Source organism: Alosa alosa, chromosome 9, assembly GCF_017589495.1.
Source record: "Alosa alosa isolate M-15738 ecotype Scorff River chromosome 9, AALO_Geno_1.1, whole genome shotgun sequence".
In the NCBI taxonomy this organism is placed as follows: Eukaryota; Metazoa; Chordata; class Actinopteri; order Clupeiformes; family Clupeidae; genus Alosa; species Alosa alosa.
Window position 1 is genome coordinate 21355851 of NC_063197.1, and position 16624 is coordinate 21372474.

Genomic DNA, 16624 nt, shown 5'->3' on the forward strand with positions numbered 1-16624 from the left:
AGGACTGAACAGCAGGAATCAGTGAACTGATTTCTGTTGACTGTTCGATGAGCCCCACTGGCTGCTCTTAGCCGCCCACAAAAAGTCATTAATGTTTGCCTGATTGCTGGTTCTGCTCCCACTTATTTAAATGCCCCAAACTTACCCCAACTCTTCCGAAAGACCCAACACACCTAGCATGCACTTACTTTGCCATGTGTCATTGCCACCATGTGTCTTTCTTCCCTCCTTCTACTTCATTCTGACTCCTCCTCCTTTTATACTGCTTCCCTCAACTAAGTAAGTATAAGTATAAATACTCTTTTGATCCAGGAGGGAAATTTGGTCTCTGAATTTATCCCAATCCGTGAATTAGTGAAACACACTCAGCACACAGTGAACACACAGTGAGGTGAAGCACCCACTAATCCCGGCGCAGTGAGCTGCCTGCAACAACAGCGGCGCTCGGGGAGCAGTGAGGGGTTAGGTGCCTTGCTCAAGGGCACTTCAACCATGCCTACACTTTGACCGAAACTACAACTTCTGCACTCTCATCCTCTGGTAGCTACGGAGCCCCTAAGGGGACATGAGCAAAAAAAACTGTCAAGTTTAGTTTCATGTGCTCACGTGAAACTTTCATTTGCGCATGTGAAACTTTCATGTGCTCATGTGAAACTTTCATGTGCGCACATGAAAGTTTCACGTGAGCACATGAAAGTTTCAGGTGAGCACATGAAAGTTTCACGTGAGCACATGAAATGTGAAACTTTCATGTGCTCATGTGAAACTTTCATGTGCTCATGTGAAACTTTCATGTGCTCATGTGAAACTTTCATGTGCTCATGTGAAACTTTCATGTGCTCATGTGAAACTTTCATGTGCTCATGTGAAACTTTCATGTGCTCATGTGAAACTTTCATGTGCTCATGTGAAACTTTCATGTGCTCATGTGAAACTTTCATGTGCTCATGTGAAACTTTCATGTGCTCATGTGAAACTTTCATGTGCTCATGTGAAACTTTCATGTGCTCATGTGAAACTTTCATGTGCTCATGTGAAACTTTCATGTGCTCATGTGAAACTTTCATGTGCTCATGTGAAACTTTCATGTGCTCATGTGAAACTTTCATGTGCTCATGTGAAACTTTCATGTGCTCATGTGAAACTTTCATGTGCTCATGTGAAACTTTCATGTGCTCATGTGAAACTTTCATGTGCTCATGTGAAACTTTCATGTGCTCATGTGAAACTTTCATGTGCTAAACTTTAGATTTTTTTTTGCTCATGTCCCCTTAGGGGCTCCGTAGGTAACAGTATTTGTTGTAGTCATATTTATTGTTACCTAAGGTCTCCTTCAGCGTCGCTTGGATATTATTCCTGATTGTGTACCTAAAAGTGTCAGCTAAATGAATAAATGTAATTGTATATGTAAGAGCAGAGTGCTCTCCTCAGAGTGCAGGTTCTTGACAAGGAGTAGCATATTAAACACACATCATTTCTCAATAGCTCACATTAGATTTGAACCAGTGATTTTTTTAACTGAAAAGAGAAACACCTACACACTGGACCATGAATCTCTTTCCAGATGCATTCAACCCTTCAATCCTGGTCTTTGGGGAATCCTGCCACCTGCTGGTACTGTATAATCTGTGTTATAATATTTGAGTTGGCCAAGTTTTGAAAACAATCTGAAGAGAATATTTGATCTTTTGTATGAAGATCTTTGGCTTTGTAAAAGTAGTTGTATAGCGGTGTTTCACTTTAGACGTGAGTTATCCACCAGAAACCATAGGGCCTACCATCCACAATGTTAAAACCAATCATCGCAGTTTATGCAGAACCATATTTTGGAGCATCAGTGAGTTTACTTAACATGTTTTCGTTATTTAAACTGATATTTATGTGGGCCTATGCATAACCACACTCTGGAAATTTTACAATAAATGTTGACGGCACATTGCATTATGGGAACGATCCACTTGTTGACGGTGGTTGTTATTGCGACTGGTTGCGACAGAAGTCAAGTCAAGATGGCTGAGAAGAGTTTTGCCGAGTCAAGACTGGACTGATCATTGTTTTTTTGTCTTAAACGGTATTTCAACGCGACCCATCTCCTAGCATCGCAATCGTAATGTAAGCAGCACTGAAATGTGTGTAAAGTTATTAGCCCATAATGGGACGTCCGAATTGAGCCGACAGGGGACTTATAGGCTAAACCATTTTACCGATTCATTATTGGTAAGGTTTATTCGTCTGCGTGTGACTAACAATAACAGTCGTGCAGTTTTGGTTGTAGCTAGTTTACCCTTTACAATGGATAGACATTTGGGGATAGCCTAAACGGGTTTAACATTCGCAAAAGAAGTGAGAGTCTTGCTCGCTCGGACCGACCTGACAAGTTGGTCAGCCCAGGTCAGTTATAAAGTCTGAGGATGTTGAGGAAATAAATGTAACAGAGCGGCGAATCCATCTATGGTTACAAAATTGCAGTATTTATTTCCTGTTCAGTTCCATATCAACATTGTAACTTCAGCAGTCACGTGATTAAAGTTAAGTGCGCAGCCAACATTACTGGTAAAATCAGAGAATTTCTCTGGTTTGGTCAGGAATCAAGATCGTGAATTGGTAGGCCTATTCTATGAAGCCTATGACGTTCTAATAGCCAACATTGTAGTTTGTTTTCAATTTGTTTATTGTTTAATTCCAGTTAGCCTACGGCAAGAGAATAAGAGAACATTTTAACAATGTAAGTTATAGGGGGGCATGTTTTTGTTGTCTTTGCCTACTAACTCTGTCATGTTTGTTTCGTTCACAACTTGTTTTAATTTTTATTTTAATTTAGGCCTATATAGTTCTACACTGGCCTAGATGCATGTCTGTTTTTCATAATGATATGTATGTTTACAAATAAAAGTGTGAGTTCATGATTATTGAGTGTGAGGTCATAATTCATTTTTTGAATGTGACTGTGTGTGTGTGGCAGTGCATGTGTGTCTCCAGAATGCTCAGTTGCTCACGTTAGCCTTGTACACATAAAATCCCCCTATTGCACAAGAAACCTAAAGTTTAGCATGCCACTTTAACATGGGTTTTTGCATTTGTGTTGTCCTTCTATTTATATGTATTTGGAAGTCAAAACATAAACAGAGAGAGTGTTGCATGACTGGAATGCAATAAAATACATGTTCATAAAAGGACAGCAGCAATTTGGTTAGTAGGTTGTGTTTGTTCAAAATTATTTGTGATAAAGGAGTGGTTTTCATGGCCATTAACACCACATAATTCATGCATCTATGGTAAAAAAAAAAACAACAGGTTACATCATTTGAGTTGGGTTTGAGTGGCTGAATTAACCCCTCTGTGGCTGTACAAAATGTTGTGTAAAGGAGGCATGTGGTTTTAATACCCCTGACAGCCTGTCATAGTTGCAGATAAATCTATGATGCCTAGTCACCACAGCCTGCATTTTCATGGCATTAAGAAAACAATACTGTTATTGTTAAGATGAGTAATAATATTGACGTCCAATGGTGAATTCTCCCACTAACATGCCGATATAAACCATGCCATGACAAGAAAAGGGGAAGTGAAGGTTGAAGTGATTGAAGAATCTGTAAAGAGTTGCACCACAGCAAGAAGATGAACCACAAAGATCTGGAGGAGGATGACCTCAGTAGTAAGTATTGGAAGTATGTGCCGTCCAACACTGGCACTGGTTTATCCAGGCCTTCCTGTTTTGGATCACTCTGTATAATGTTCCCATCTTTACATTGTTTCTTTTTATGCTGTTTTTTCTGAACAGAGCTGAATTTCCTTACTGAATACAAGGTGTGTGAGCTCCTGGCAGTGTGTGAGGAGAATAAAGACTACACCTCTTTGATTCGAGCCATTGGCAAAGTGTTTTCAGACTCAGAGTGCCTAATGCGAAGTTTCCGCACCAAACAACTGAGTCCGGACAGGCTACAGTCACAACGGGACAAGAAGAAGAGTGAGGACAAGCAGGGGACATCATCCATCTCAAAATCTGATACTGAGCCCTCTACGAGCAAAGAAGCAGAGAAGGGTGACCAAAGTGATGAGGATGACAGGGATGATGAGGATGATGAGGTGACCGTGGACATTGATGGACTGAGAAGGGTATATGACAAAATACTGCCACATGAGCAAATTGAGGCTGCCATCATCAACGCCTTGGTGTCCATGATGCCAAGCGTGGAGAGTGAGCTGACCTACCACGATGCGTATTCCTTCGACCACAATTACCTCAACTTGTTTGTCATAGTCATGGAGAACACCAACCTTCACAGTCCAGAGTACCTCGAGTCAGCATTACCTCTTTTCTGCAAGGCCATGAGCAAGCTCTCCCTCCCGGGGCAAGCGCGACTGGCACGCCTGTGGTCAGAATTTGGTATGGAGCACATCCTCAGAATGATGGAGACCTTTCAGCAGCTGATCACTTTTACGGTCGTCTGCAACGACTTTGACAATGACAACTTGGTCCAAGATGACGAAACGGTGGTGGCCGCTGCCAAGTGTTTAAAGATTGTTTATTTCGCTAATATTCTGGCTGGGGAGCTGGACCCAGATCAAAATGAGGAAGAGGATGAAATGCTGATCGAGTCCAATGACCTGACATTGCAAGAATTACTGGGGGAAGAAGAGATAAGTCCTAGGGGCCCCAGGGTGGACCCTTTGGAGGTCGAGCTCGGTGTCCGGGCATCTGACTGTCGACACCCGCTCATTGCCTTTGAAGAGTTCATTAATGAGCCGCTAAATGAGGTGCTTGAAATGGACAAGGACTATGTTTTCTTCAAGGTAAATGCGGAGAGCAAGTTTGCCTTCATGAGCTGTCCCTTTATCCTTAACGCTGTGACTAAGAACCAGGGACTGTACTATGACAATAGGATTCGAATGTACAGCGAACGCCGGATCACAGCGCTCTACAGTATGGTCGAAGGACAGCAAGCCAACCCCTACTTACGACTTAAAGTCCGAAGAGATCATCTAATTGATGATGCCCTAATCAGGGTAATTTGATAATTGACCTCATCAAATAAAATGTAAAATCATTCTGAGTGATAGTTACTTTCAGTATTACTCAGTTCAGTATGTTTTCTTTAAAGGTGCTATAAGTGATGTAACACGGTTTCTAAGCTAAAAAATTATTTGTCACATACAGCTAACATCACCTCACCATCCGCTAGCTGCCAGCTAGCTCTGTTTTGTTTGAACGTCAACAGAAGTGGCATTAACCTGCATCGCTTATAGAACCTTATACCTAATATACTGTAAACAGAAATGTTAAACTGTAAGCTCCTCCTTACATATTGATCTTGATGACCAGAGTTTGTTGAAGTTCATCTGTGTAGTTACGATTCTACATTTTCTTAATACAGGTTGACAGAGTTCAATATGTTGTCACAAAAAAACTCTTCACTTTACTCTGTTTGTTCCAGCTGGAGATGATTGCAATGGAGAATCCCTCAGACCTGAAGAAACAGCTCTATGTAGAGTTTGAAGGGGAACAAGGCCTGGATGAAGGAGGGGTTTCCAAAGAGTTTTTTCAACTGGTTGTTGAAGAGATTTTCAACCCAGATATTGGTAAAACTATCAATAAAAAAATAAACGATAGTCCAACATAATTGCCAGATATCTTGCTGTACTAGTTTATTCATTTTAGTGTATACAGCAATTAAGAATGCAATGTATGGATTTAATATCTATTAGTGTAAGACATATACTATCATACTTTCGGATCTTCTCCATCAGTTGAAATAATGTCTGATCTCAGAGTTGGAGCAGTCAAATTTCACTGGTTAAATGAACACTACCCATGGCTTTTTGCTCATCCCCAGGTATGTTCACCTATGACGACACCGCCAAGGTGTTTTGGTTCAACCCCTCTTCATTGGAAAATGAGGGCCAGTATACACTGATAGGTATTGTGTTGGGCTTGGCCATATACAACAACTGTATCTTGGATGTGCACTTTCCCATGGTGGCATACAGGAAGCTGATGGGCAAGAAAGGGACTCTTCTGGACTTAGCTGATTCTCACCCGGTAAAACAATGTTATATGTAATGTTAAAATCCATGACACTCTTTGTTTTAAGTACATTAACACCCAGGCTATATTCCTAAGAGCATTACATAGCATTTTAACATCTTTAACATCTTTTGTTTGTTTCTGACTGTGCAATGTAACAGGCTCTCTATCAGAGTATGAAAGAGATACTGGATTATGGGGGTGACGTGGAGAAGGACATGATGCTCACCTTCCAGATATCACAAACTGACCTATTTGGAAATCCGGTCACGCATGACCTAAGAGAAAACGGAGAAGATATCCCTGTAACCAATGACAACAGAAAGGTAGTTTTTCATACAAAACAGTAAACGGGTCTCACGGTAAGATGAAATAAATGCTTGGCTTTGGCTTGAGTTTTCTTTACCCAAAGTTCCCTTTCTCCAACTTGTTTGCTGGGGTGTCCTTGCTGTGAACCTTTCCATACAGGAATTTGTGTCTCAGTATGCCGATTACATTCTGAATAAAAGCATGGAGGTGCAGTTCAAGGCTTTCAGACGAGGCTTTCACATGGTGACTAATGAGTCTCCACTGAAGTACCTGTTCCGGCCTGATGAAATAGAACTGCTCATCTGCGGAAGCAGGGTATGTTAGTTCACCCGAGGTTATTCTTTACTCTTGCTCTTTAGAAACCCTGAACAAATATTGTCCTAAATTCTTAGAACCTGGACTTCCATGCCCTTGAAGAGAGCACAGAGTATGATGGCGGCTACAACAAGGAGAGTCGCGTCATTAGGTAAGCTTAACCACTCTCCATTTGAGGTGGAGATTGAGCTGCTCTGTCATTGTTATTGCATTTCATGTCCATCTCCAGAAAAAAATTTCAATCTCTAAATATAGCATGGCATCCATTATTAGATTAGTCTGACATGATGATTATCAATAAACTTTCACATTTCCATTTTCACAGAGATTTCTGGGAAACTGTGCACACTTTCGGAGAAGAGCAGAAGAAGCTTTTTCTCCAGTTCACCACGGGCACAGACAGAGCACCTGTGGGTGGCCTTGGGAAACTGAAGATGATCATAGCCAAAAATGGCAGTGATTCAGACAGGTAAGTGGATACTCATGTTGTTGCTATAGGATGATGACGATGATGTAGTTGTTGTTGTTACTGCTGCTGTTGTTGTTATAGTTCCTGTTGAAGTCTATCTAATCTGAATGTTTTCTGTACCAGGTTACCTACATCCCACACGTGCTTTAATGCCCTGTTGCTTCCAGAATATTCTACCAAAGAGGCGCTTAAAGAGAGACTCCTGAAAGCCATCACGTATGCCAAGGGATTTGGCATGCTGTGAGGCCTACCCACATGCCCAATTGCTTGATTCCTTTCAATTTAACAAACTGTGAGAAAAGATTAGAAGTGTTCCTTTTGCCAGGCAGCTTGTTGGTTGCCTTCATATCTACTGGTTCCCCTGCCTTAATTTGATTTAGGATTTATAGTGTTATCTACATGTGTGATGTATTTTCTGAAGGTGTAACAGATTTTTAATACTGCTTTGACTCCAGTGAGCTTTTTTCTTGAATTCTGTTTTGTCAAAATGGGCGTTAATTGCTGCTTAATGTTTTGAATATGAACTTATGCACTCAATGCTGGCATGGCGAGCTTTTGAGGTCAAATACTGTGAACTTAATGACAGAACATATCTGTTTAAACATACATACTTTGTATCTATAATGTGTAGATTTTTTGAGGAACTGAGTTGTTTCAAAAATGTTAGTGGTGGTAAGTGGTAAATATTTAAAAAAAATCAATTACATATTCAAACCAGCAATGTTGATGTTGTTTGATGTTTTAAATGCAGGCGTGTGTTATTGTTTACTCAGGTAACATCACATTTGAATATCTTAGTCTTTCCAAGTGTTTCCATGCTTTGAGCTGTATTCAGTACCTACTGTCAGTACCGGCTGACAAACTGGGTTTATTGTGTAAAGCCTACTGCACTTTCGATAGTAGTGCATGTTTCAGAGTGGCACATTTTAATCTGATCTGAGTTGTTTGTCATCTACTTCCTCATTCAGTTTGTGTGTCAGTCTAAATGTGTCAAATCACATACACACATGAATGCAAGCATACACACACAAGTGTGCGTGCGCACACACACACACACACACACAAACCTCTGCCACATGGGGAAAAATAATGAGTCCTTCTCTCTGGTGCTACATTAAAATGTTCTCACTTGGCTTCAGGCTGTAATGGATAAAAAGCTGGAAAGCCAATGAGACAATATCAAGGAAATAATGGGGATCTTACTACAAACTGCAAACAGTCTATCAAACTCAAGAGGTCAGAGGTTTGTGGGTGAGTACTTTTGAAATATAAGTGTCACGTTCTGATCTTGAAGGTTATTTTTTGTGAATGTTTATTTTTAATTGGCTTCTTTAATTATACTATAGTATAGAACTATAGTATACTGTCCTTCTCTGTAGTCAGACTGGTCTGATAGTTTCATGTGTTAGAGGCCTTTTTGGCCTAGTTATTCTGGTGGATGATAGAGAATCACATGATGTGTATGTGCTGTATGCTATGTACATTACATAAAGAAAACTATGGAAAGATGTGGAACCTTAGTAAATTATTTATTCAATTCAGTTCAATTTAGTATGTTTAGAAATATATGGAACCTTAGTAAATTATTTATTCAATTCAGTTCAATTCAGTATATTTATATTTAGAGCTTCCATCAATATTTCCATCTCTAATATTTGGAGGACAATTAAAGTCACTATTAGATTGTGATTATTAACATTATAAAAGACCGGACAAAATTCTTGGTCCAAGAGTGTATGCATGGAATCAACTCTTCCATAATACAAACCATGTACAACATTGTGGCAATTGTGTGGTGACAGCATGCAGTTCTGATGTAGTTCCTATAACATTTTGAGCATATGGTTTCACACTCAAATGTCAGCAGAAGATTGTCTGACATCTCAGAAACTGCTGCAGTCTGTAAAAGTTTACAGCGGTCCTACAAGAAAATCCTTCAATGTTTCCCAAACAATGCAATTTATTCCAGCACTCCCCAGGATCAGCCTAAAGGAGAGGCTGACTTATGATGCAAGGGCATCCAGCATTCAATATCAGACTTACTGCATAATAGACTCATCCACATAACAAGTAAATGGTTGAGTAAAGCTCAGTTACCAAGTGCACATAATACAGAAAAGGACATGAGTACAAACTGTTGTATAGCAACACTATAGGTCAATATACAGTACTTAGAAATACAAAACAAGGTGTCTCTGTTGTGACAGTATTGTGGTACATTCAGTTAGTTATTTTTTTGGTGGTTCCTCCTTTTTATCCTCGACCACCTCCTCCTCCTTACTCAGAGACTTCACCTGCGCCTCCATTGTTTTGATCCGATCCTTAAGCTTGGTCTGGGTGGACACCTGTTCAGCCATCATTCGGGCAAACAAGGTTGTGGTTTTGTCAACGTTTTGCTGCAGATTCATAATCTTGTCGTAAAGGATCATCGGGTCTGCTCCTGCGTTGGCAATGGCCTCGTCGATCAGGTTATCCTTCATCAGGATCGCTTTCCCCTTCTCCTCCAGGGCCTTCTTGGCTTCCGGGTACTCAGTGAGAGACTCCATCAGGTCATCTTTAGAGAGGGCAAAGAGGTCGGAGTAGCCCACACTCCGGATGTTGGCTGTTCTCCTGTTGCCTGCCTTACTGCCTTTGATTCCCAGGATGCTGATCTCCCCAAAGTAGGCGCCCTCTCCGAGCACCACAAACTGCGTGATGCCATCGTCCGCCACCACGGCCAGCTTCCCGTCCTGGATGATGTACATCTCTCTCCCAATGTCGCCCTTCTTGCAGATGTAGTCCCCAGGGCTGAACACCTGCGGCTGGAGCTTGAGCACCAGTTCGATCAGCAGCGCTGCCTCACAGTCCTGGAAGATGCGCACCTTCTTCACCGTGTCCAAGTGGACGTTGACGGCGATCTCCGCCTTCAGCTTGTCCGGGAGGTGCTTGAGCACAGCTTTCTCATCGCAGGTCTTGTTCTCTGTCCAGAGGTAGTCAAACCACTTGATGACCCTTGCCTCCAGATCCTTGGAGACCTGACGGGACGACATGTACTGCTTGATGGAATCCACCTTAGTCTGGAAGTCTGTTCGGGAGGCATTCATGTTCAACACCATGGCACCGACGTTACCGACGATGGAGGCGAAAATCAGCACACCCACGAGGAAGTCACCCACAACGAAAAGATACTCAAAGTCGGAGACGGGCGGCGGGACCTCTCCGATACAGGTGAGCGTGAGGGTGGACCAGTAGAGGCAGTAGATATACTTCCGGGCCAGGCGACCGTACTCGGGATGGCTGGCGTTGGGATACACCCAGGTGTCCGTGCCAAAGCCAATGGATTTCGAGATGGAGAAGAACAGGCAACCGTTCCAGTGGATGATGATCAGGATGTAGAGCACAAGGTTGCTGATTCGGAACACATTGGGAAAACTTGTTCTAGTTTCGGTGCGCTCGAAAAACTCAAGGAGCCGAGACATTTTGAACAGCCGGTTAAATCTAAACATAGGGTTGTTGTATCCGTACTTGAAAAACAGGAAATCAGTTGGAAACATTGCCAGCATGTCATACTTGAATATAGGTTTTGCTATATAATTGTCTCGCAATTTCTTGGAGTCTTTTACAAGAAGTCCTTGTTCCAGAAATGCTGCAAAAGAGAATGGACATCTCACACTAGTTACTCAAAACCCCATTGCATTTTACGGAGATAACGGTGACTATGACAATATAAGCAATTACGTCAAATTCAATCATATTGGTTGATATGATACAAAAAAAAAAAAAATCATTCATGTAAGGAATTTTAGTCTAAATGTATGACAAATAGTGTGTATATGTATATACATGTGTTGTGTGCCTGTGATTTTCTGTTCATTAGTCACCTGTTCTCGCTTTGACAAACCAATCAACGTAGTAGATCAGATCTGAAGTGTAATCCAATACAATCCAAAGAATGGTGTAGTTCTCCTGGAGTTCATCAAATGCAGACCTAAGGAGTGAAAAGATGACGGTGAACCTGAAGCTTCCAGCACTTAAACCATCTTTAAGTTGTCTGGCTATGACTTCAATGAAAAGTGACGTGTACTCACCTTGTAACAAGCATAATAAGATTGTAAAACACTGGCAAGGCAATGACTGTGAGCCACCTGTAGTATAGGTCTGTTGCTGGATCCATGATCCAGATTTCCTTCCTGAAAGAAATATCTACAAATAATCTTTTGTATTCTCATACACAGATTTCGATAATTTAGTGTTAACCTAAAGCCTGTTGTTAGTCATGTTGTTATACTACTCACCTACTGATAACGAGAGTTATTAGGCTGCAAGTACGTATATATTTTCTATTGTATATTTTGTCCTCTGTCTCTAGGATTGAATACTTACTTTGGCTCCTCTGCCTTTTTATCATCCTTTTTGTCATCTTTCTTCTCATCTTTTTTCTCCTCCTTTTTGTCATCTTTCTTCTCATCTTTTTTCTCCTCCTCCTTCTTGTCCCCGTCTTTTTTCTCATCCTCTTTTTTCTCATCTTTCTTTATCTCGTCCTTTTTGTCATCTTTTTTGCTAAAGATCACATGTTTTTGTGTTCAATCAGCTGCCTTAAGCATTCATGTTTTTATTCCATGGGAAACTACCAGGGAGCTACCGAAGACTTTATACCAGTGCTCTCACTTCTACTTTTGGCCAGTAGGTGGCATTATGAATTCAATGACAGCTAGACTCTAAGAGCTCTTCAGTATTTAGGAATGCTGGGAACCTCTACTTCAGGATGACTACACCTCTACAGGACAGGCTGAAGCTATGTTATATTTACTACGTATGAAAACACTTACTCGTCTGTGTTGTTGCAGTTGTTCATGTTGTAAGTGGCCAGGGGCCAATGCTCGGGATTACTTGAGAAAAAAATGTCAATTTGTTAATGCCTCTTTTACTATTGACCTGGCGTGACACTGTCTCCACAACTAATACAATCAATACTCCAATGTATTCTTTTCGGTTTGTACAGGGTAGCAACAGAAGCAGTATGGAAGGAACCAATAGATTAGAAGAGCAGTTTGCACATTTTGTTATAAAAACCTATGAGTGATTTTTCTTTAAAGAGAATTAGTATTTGGAGAGAATGTTGCCAATGTTCCAATGCACCATGTGCATATAAATGCAATAAAATCCATAAAATAGAGCAACAAAAGTGCAATGGCAGATTTTTGTTTTCTTATTTTCAGAAAAATTAGCGCATTCATGGCATTTTTGCCACCTTTACATCTAATTTTAATGTATGAGCTAAAATTGTTAAGTTGCAAGGTTACAATGTTCTACGACAATGTTTGTCACAGTTCGTCCCTTCTATTCAGGGGAAGAAGTGAGAACTTTTTTTTTACTTTTTAATTTAAAATGTCAATTGTGTGCAGTCATACCACAATCCTACATATTTTCAAATGAATAATATAAGATACCTTCCAAAACTCCTGTAAATTTCTTTATCTTTTATCAACTCGTGATTTATTGACTTTTATCTTTATCTTTAATCAACTACATGTGATTGGAAAAATAAAAAATAAAAACAAATGCCTTCAAGCAAATATTATTCTATCATTTCTACACCCCACAATGATTTAACAATTGTTCCTATTAACTAGAAGGAAACTACTATAAACTAGTACTGATTACTACTAGAAACTACTGATACTAGGAATGAAACCAGTACTCCGCAACAGATCGACTGGAGTCGAATCAAGACAAACACCACCACCTCCCTCAGCTCACTCACTTCCTCTTCCTGGGTCCATCTGACTGACCCAGGGAGGACTGGGCGTTACTGCCGCGGCTGGTCAGGTCCTTAAGCTCGGGGCCACGGAAGCGCTCCAGGAAGGAGTCGGGCTGCTCTTCCTCACCGCGAAGCCTGCGAGCTGCCCAGTTCCGTAGCAAGAGCAGGAAGTGAGAGAGCCTGGGAGATCAGTACAGGTCAAACACTAACAGCTCATTCGCACCCCTCTATGAGCTGCTTTCATGTGTCATTATTATTTGGCGCTGTGGAATACGCAGTACCAACCAGTTTGATCACTTTCTCAAGAGACAAAACCCAGATCTTCCTCATCAATGTGTGAGGGATAGAACCAATACTTTGGTTACAAAAACAAAGGTTTACTAACTGATTGATTGAATTATAATGCCAACGTCTGTACTGATCAATTTTGGCATTCAATTACCTTTCTGCTATGCTATAACGGACTGTAACACAGTTACAGATAAAATAGTGTCAGATTCATATCTCAACCTTTTGGTTCCACTTGTACGCAGCCATGTAATAATGACAATAATGCACAGCCAGCTTTTCAGTATTGCAAAATAAACTCCTAAGCTGTCAGGATTTAGCTTGCAATGGTGATCAGCCTGCTGCACATCTTCAACAACACATATACTTTGCTAAAGTGGACTGCTCTATAGGGAATTGTTCTAGAAGGGAAGCTACCTGGCCATGGCTCCTGTGCCTGTGAATGAACTCCGGCGTGACCCAGGGAGTCTGCTTGTTGCAGTGGAGGTGGCATCTTGTACTGCCGAGGACATGTCCTCACAGGCCGAGTGTGCTCTGAGAGATGGAGAGGGCATCAGTTCTCTTAAAGTTTTACTGTCTAATCACATATGGACTTTAACTTTTACAATGTACAATTATTTCTCATATGCACTTAGTTTAGTTGACTGAATTCAAGTGTATTTTGTTCAGTGTGATCAATGCAAAATGGTCTTGTTTTGGTTGACTCTCAAACACCACATCTGGTTATCAAATTGACATCCCTAAAAGACTGCTATTTCAGGAGGATGAAAATGAGGGTGATGTATGAATTTAATATTGCGGACTGATGCTCAAAGTTCACCGTTATGAGATCTGACCTGCTGCGACTATTGCCTGATTCATCGTCAGACTTGGCAACTGGAAACCTCTGATTGGTTGGGTAGGACTTTTTAGTGCAGATCTTCGCCATATTCACTGGTCAGACTATGCCCGCCGTAAATACAATGCTGCAATGATAAAAACACAAAAATAAAAACATGCACAAATGTGTCCAATTTAAGGACATTCCACCACGGCAAAGCTGTAACAGTTGCTTCCACCCCTAGAAATGAATCAGTCTAATAGAATTAACCACCACACTGTGGCTCTTTCAATGGTGACAGGTTGGAATTTGTAATTCTGATACAAATGGAGTACATTTTCATACTGAAAACACATCCATGTGAGCAGGGTATCTAAGAATACACCCTGATTATGACTTAACACCAAACAGGATCAGTGCTCCAGCCTGCTGAAATAACACCACGGCTTTAGAACTGTAAAGGCTATGTCAGTTCACAAGCATCTGTGATTGGAGGTCAGCAATCATAGAGGCAATCAGAGATACCCGGAGTCAGGAACAAACCAGACCCTCATCCACACTGGTCACCTGAGTCAGATGACATTTTGGATTCACTTCAAGTTATTTTGATTTATGTATCTAAGCTTGAAATCACTGTTGTTGGAGATGTTTTCTCACATGATTTGTTTGAAATGTTCTGCTCCTCATTTTCCCTCTTTGTCATAGCACAAATATTAGCATGGATACACAGAAACTGTATATCCATGTATATCCATCCACTATTACGAAATATCATGGTAGGATTCCAAAGGTCAAAGTTTACATAGATAGATATGCTTTAGAGCAATTATAAAACATGTAAAGCTGTACTCCTGATCTCCAGAAATACATTTCCAAGTCGCACTTATTCCGTACACCATTGGAGCTTCAGATAGTGGCACGTGCAGCTGTACAAAGTCAATCTGCACTAACCCTCTCAGCAACAGCATGCTAAATCTTGTTAGCAATTTGCATACATCAGGTGCCATCATTCTGTTCCTGACTTTTGTCTACAAAGTTGATGTAGGGGTATAATATTCATTGATAGAAACCATATGCAATTCACCAAAAGCATATGCATAGCTGTTAAACAAGTTGACACTGTCTCTAACCAAACCATTCATTAATACATTATCTTACCTGTGATGTCTTCAGATCGCAAAATTCCTCCTAATAGTTATTACATACTTGTGAGACAAGCTCACGCCTGTCCTTTCGGTTATCTTCTAAATTATGTATGTCTCCATGTTGCTCTACCTTTATGATCATGAGAATACACTCCATAGAACCCCGGGCATCGAAACACAGCCTTCAGCACCTAGTACCGTTGGAGAGCTCCGTGCGAGAGTGCTGAAAGTAGGCGGAGCCTCTTCTCTGTCTGGGTTCCAGAAGACTCCTCACCGTTTCTAATTGTCACTTTTGGGTCGTTACCCTCTGTGCTGTAGTCTTACGATGCCTCATTTCCAGAAATCTGAGCACACAGCTGTGCGTCAAATGGCTTACGTGTGTTCTTTTGGTTTCCAAGGAAACTACACTAATATGAAAATAGGCTACATCATTATATGGATGGAGGTGATGCATATTGTGTTTTTCTATACCCCTGGTGCCTGTGCAAGAGAAACAAAGAACAACAAGAGAGAAACAATTAATGTCCTTATGTGTGAGGGATTGAGACAGGCTACAACAACAGAATCACCCGCCCATCTAGCATCAACAAAGCCATGTCCTGCCATCTCTGGGACGGAGAAGACCTTAAGGCAATCTGCAGGGTTGTCCCACTAATCCCAGATTACAGCCAGCCAGGTGCCTCTTTGATCTGTCCAGTGATTCATTTTAGATCACCCACACACACACACACACACACACATACACAGGTAAGGTACAAAATGTCCAAACTGTGTAATCACACAAAGTGTCTAATCATACAAACACACTGCATTCATCAAATGGATATTGATATTTGTGACCTTACAGTATCTGACCATAGCAAGCAAGTCTTTTGATTTTCATATCAGCAAGTGTAGCAAATAATTTGTGCCATAATTATTATTCTGTATATAATACATTATAATACATAATATTAATATTATAATACATGATTATTTTTTGTCCTGTTGGATGTGCTTCTCCTTTAAGGCTGTTAATCCTGTTACTCTTCTCCATCTGTTACCATGACACAACTCTTCTATCAACCATCTTAGTTTGACAGTTTGAAATAAAGAATCTGTGGAACTAATGAGCTTTAAATGTACCTAATCAAAGCTGGGACACACTGCAAATATTCTGGATAACAGAACGTCATCTATGGTGGAAAAAAAAAACATTCAAATCAACCTTTGAAAATATATTAGCTGGATTGAATAACACACTGATAGCAATCAGAAGCAAACAACAACTCCCTGGTAAAGGATTTTGCCAGTAATGTCTAATAACAGAGGTTCAGTGGCAAATCCAAAAATAGTTTACTAGCTGCCACGTTCAGCAGAGTGACCAAGAATAACCAGGCATCGAGAAATCTTCAGTCCCACCATCAGAGGATTACCATCTCAGATTAACCATAACATCTGTGATTACACGATTAACATTTTGTGTGATTCGACGTGATTCTTTTAATTAACATTTGACACTCTGTGTAGCATT

The 16624-nt window shown here is 40.7% G+C and overlaps 2 protein-coding genes across 11 annotated transcripts; one reads left to right on the top strand and one right to left on the bottom strand.

Annotated features, from left to right (window-relative positions):
- The first annotated feature begins 1979 nt into the window (after positions 1–1979).
- Positions 1980–8624, top strand: ube3a (ubiquitin protein ligase E3A). 7 transcript variants are annotated; one of them, XM_048252615.1, is made up of 11 exons: positions 1980–2112; positions 2687–2725; positions 3556–3655; positions 3782–5007; positions 5436–5580; positions 5835–6040; positions 6187–6351; positions 6494–6649; positions 6727–6800; positions 6975–7118; positions 7242–8624. In XM_048252615.1, exons 3-11 carry the CDS (start codon positions 3619–3621, stop codon positions 7360–7362), a joined length of 2274 nt encoding a protein of 757 aa, XP_048108572.1. In that variant the 5' UTR covers positions 1980–2112; positions 2687–2725; positions 3556–3618; the 3' UTR covers positions 7363–8624. The 7 variants fall into 7 exon arrangements, with proteins under 7 accessions (XP_048108572.1, XP_048108578.1, XP_048108573.1 ...); XM_048252621.1 differs by having other exon boundaries at positions 3561–3655; XM_048252616.1 differs by having other exon boundaries at positions 1999–2217.
- Positions 8625–8644: 20 nt separating this feature from the next.
- cnga3a (cyclic nucleotide gated channel subunit alpha 3a) lies at positions 8645–16289 on the bottom strand. 4 transcript variants are annotated; one of them, XM_048252624.1, is made up of 10 exons: positions 16237–16289; positions 15242–15591; positions 13983–14111; positions 13564–13680; positions 12862–13038; positions 11927–11986; positions 11481–11657; positions 11186–11287; positions 10979–11085; positions 8645–10743 (listed from the first exon to the last, which is right to left on the bottom strand). In XM_048252624.1, exons 3-10 carry the CDS (start codon positions 14072–14074, stop codon positions 9347–9349), a joined length of 2229 nt encoding a protein of 742 aa, XP_048108581.1. In that variant the 5' UTR covers positions 14075–14111; positions 15242–15591; positions 16237–16289; the 3' UTR covers positions 8645–9346. The 4 variants fall into 4 exon arrangements, with proteins under 4 accessions (XP_048108581.1, XP_048108580.1, XP_048108582.1 ...); XM_048252623.1 differs by having other exon boundaries at positions 15125–15591; XM_048252625.1 differs by lacking the exon at positions 12862–13038 and having other exon boundaries at positions 15125–15591.
- Between the last annotated feature and the right edge of the window lie 335 nt (positions 16290–16624).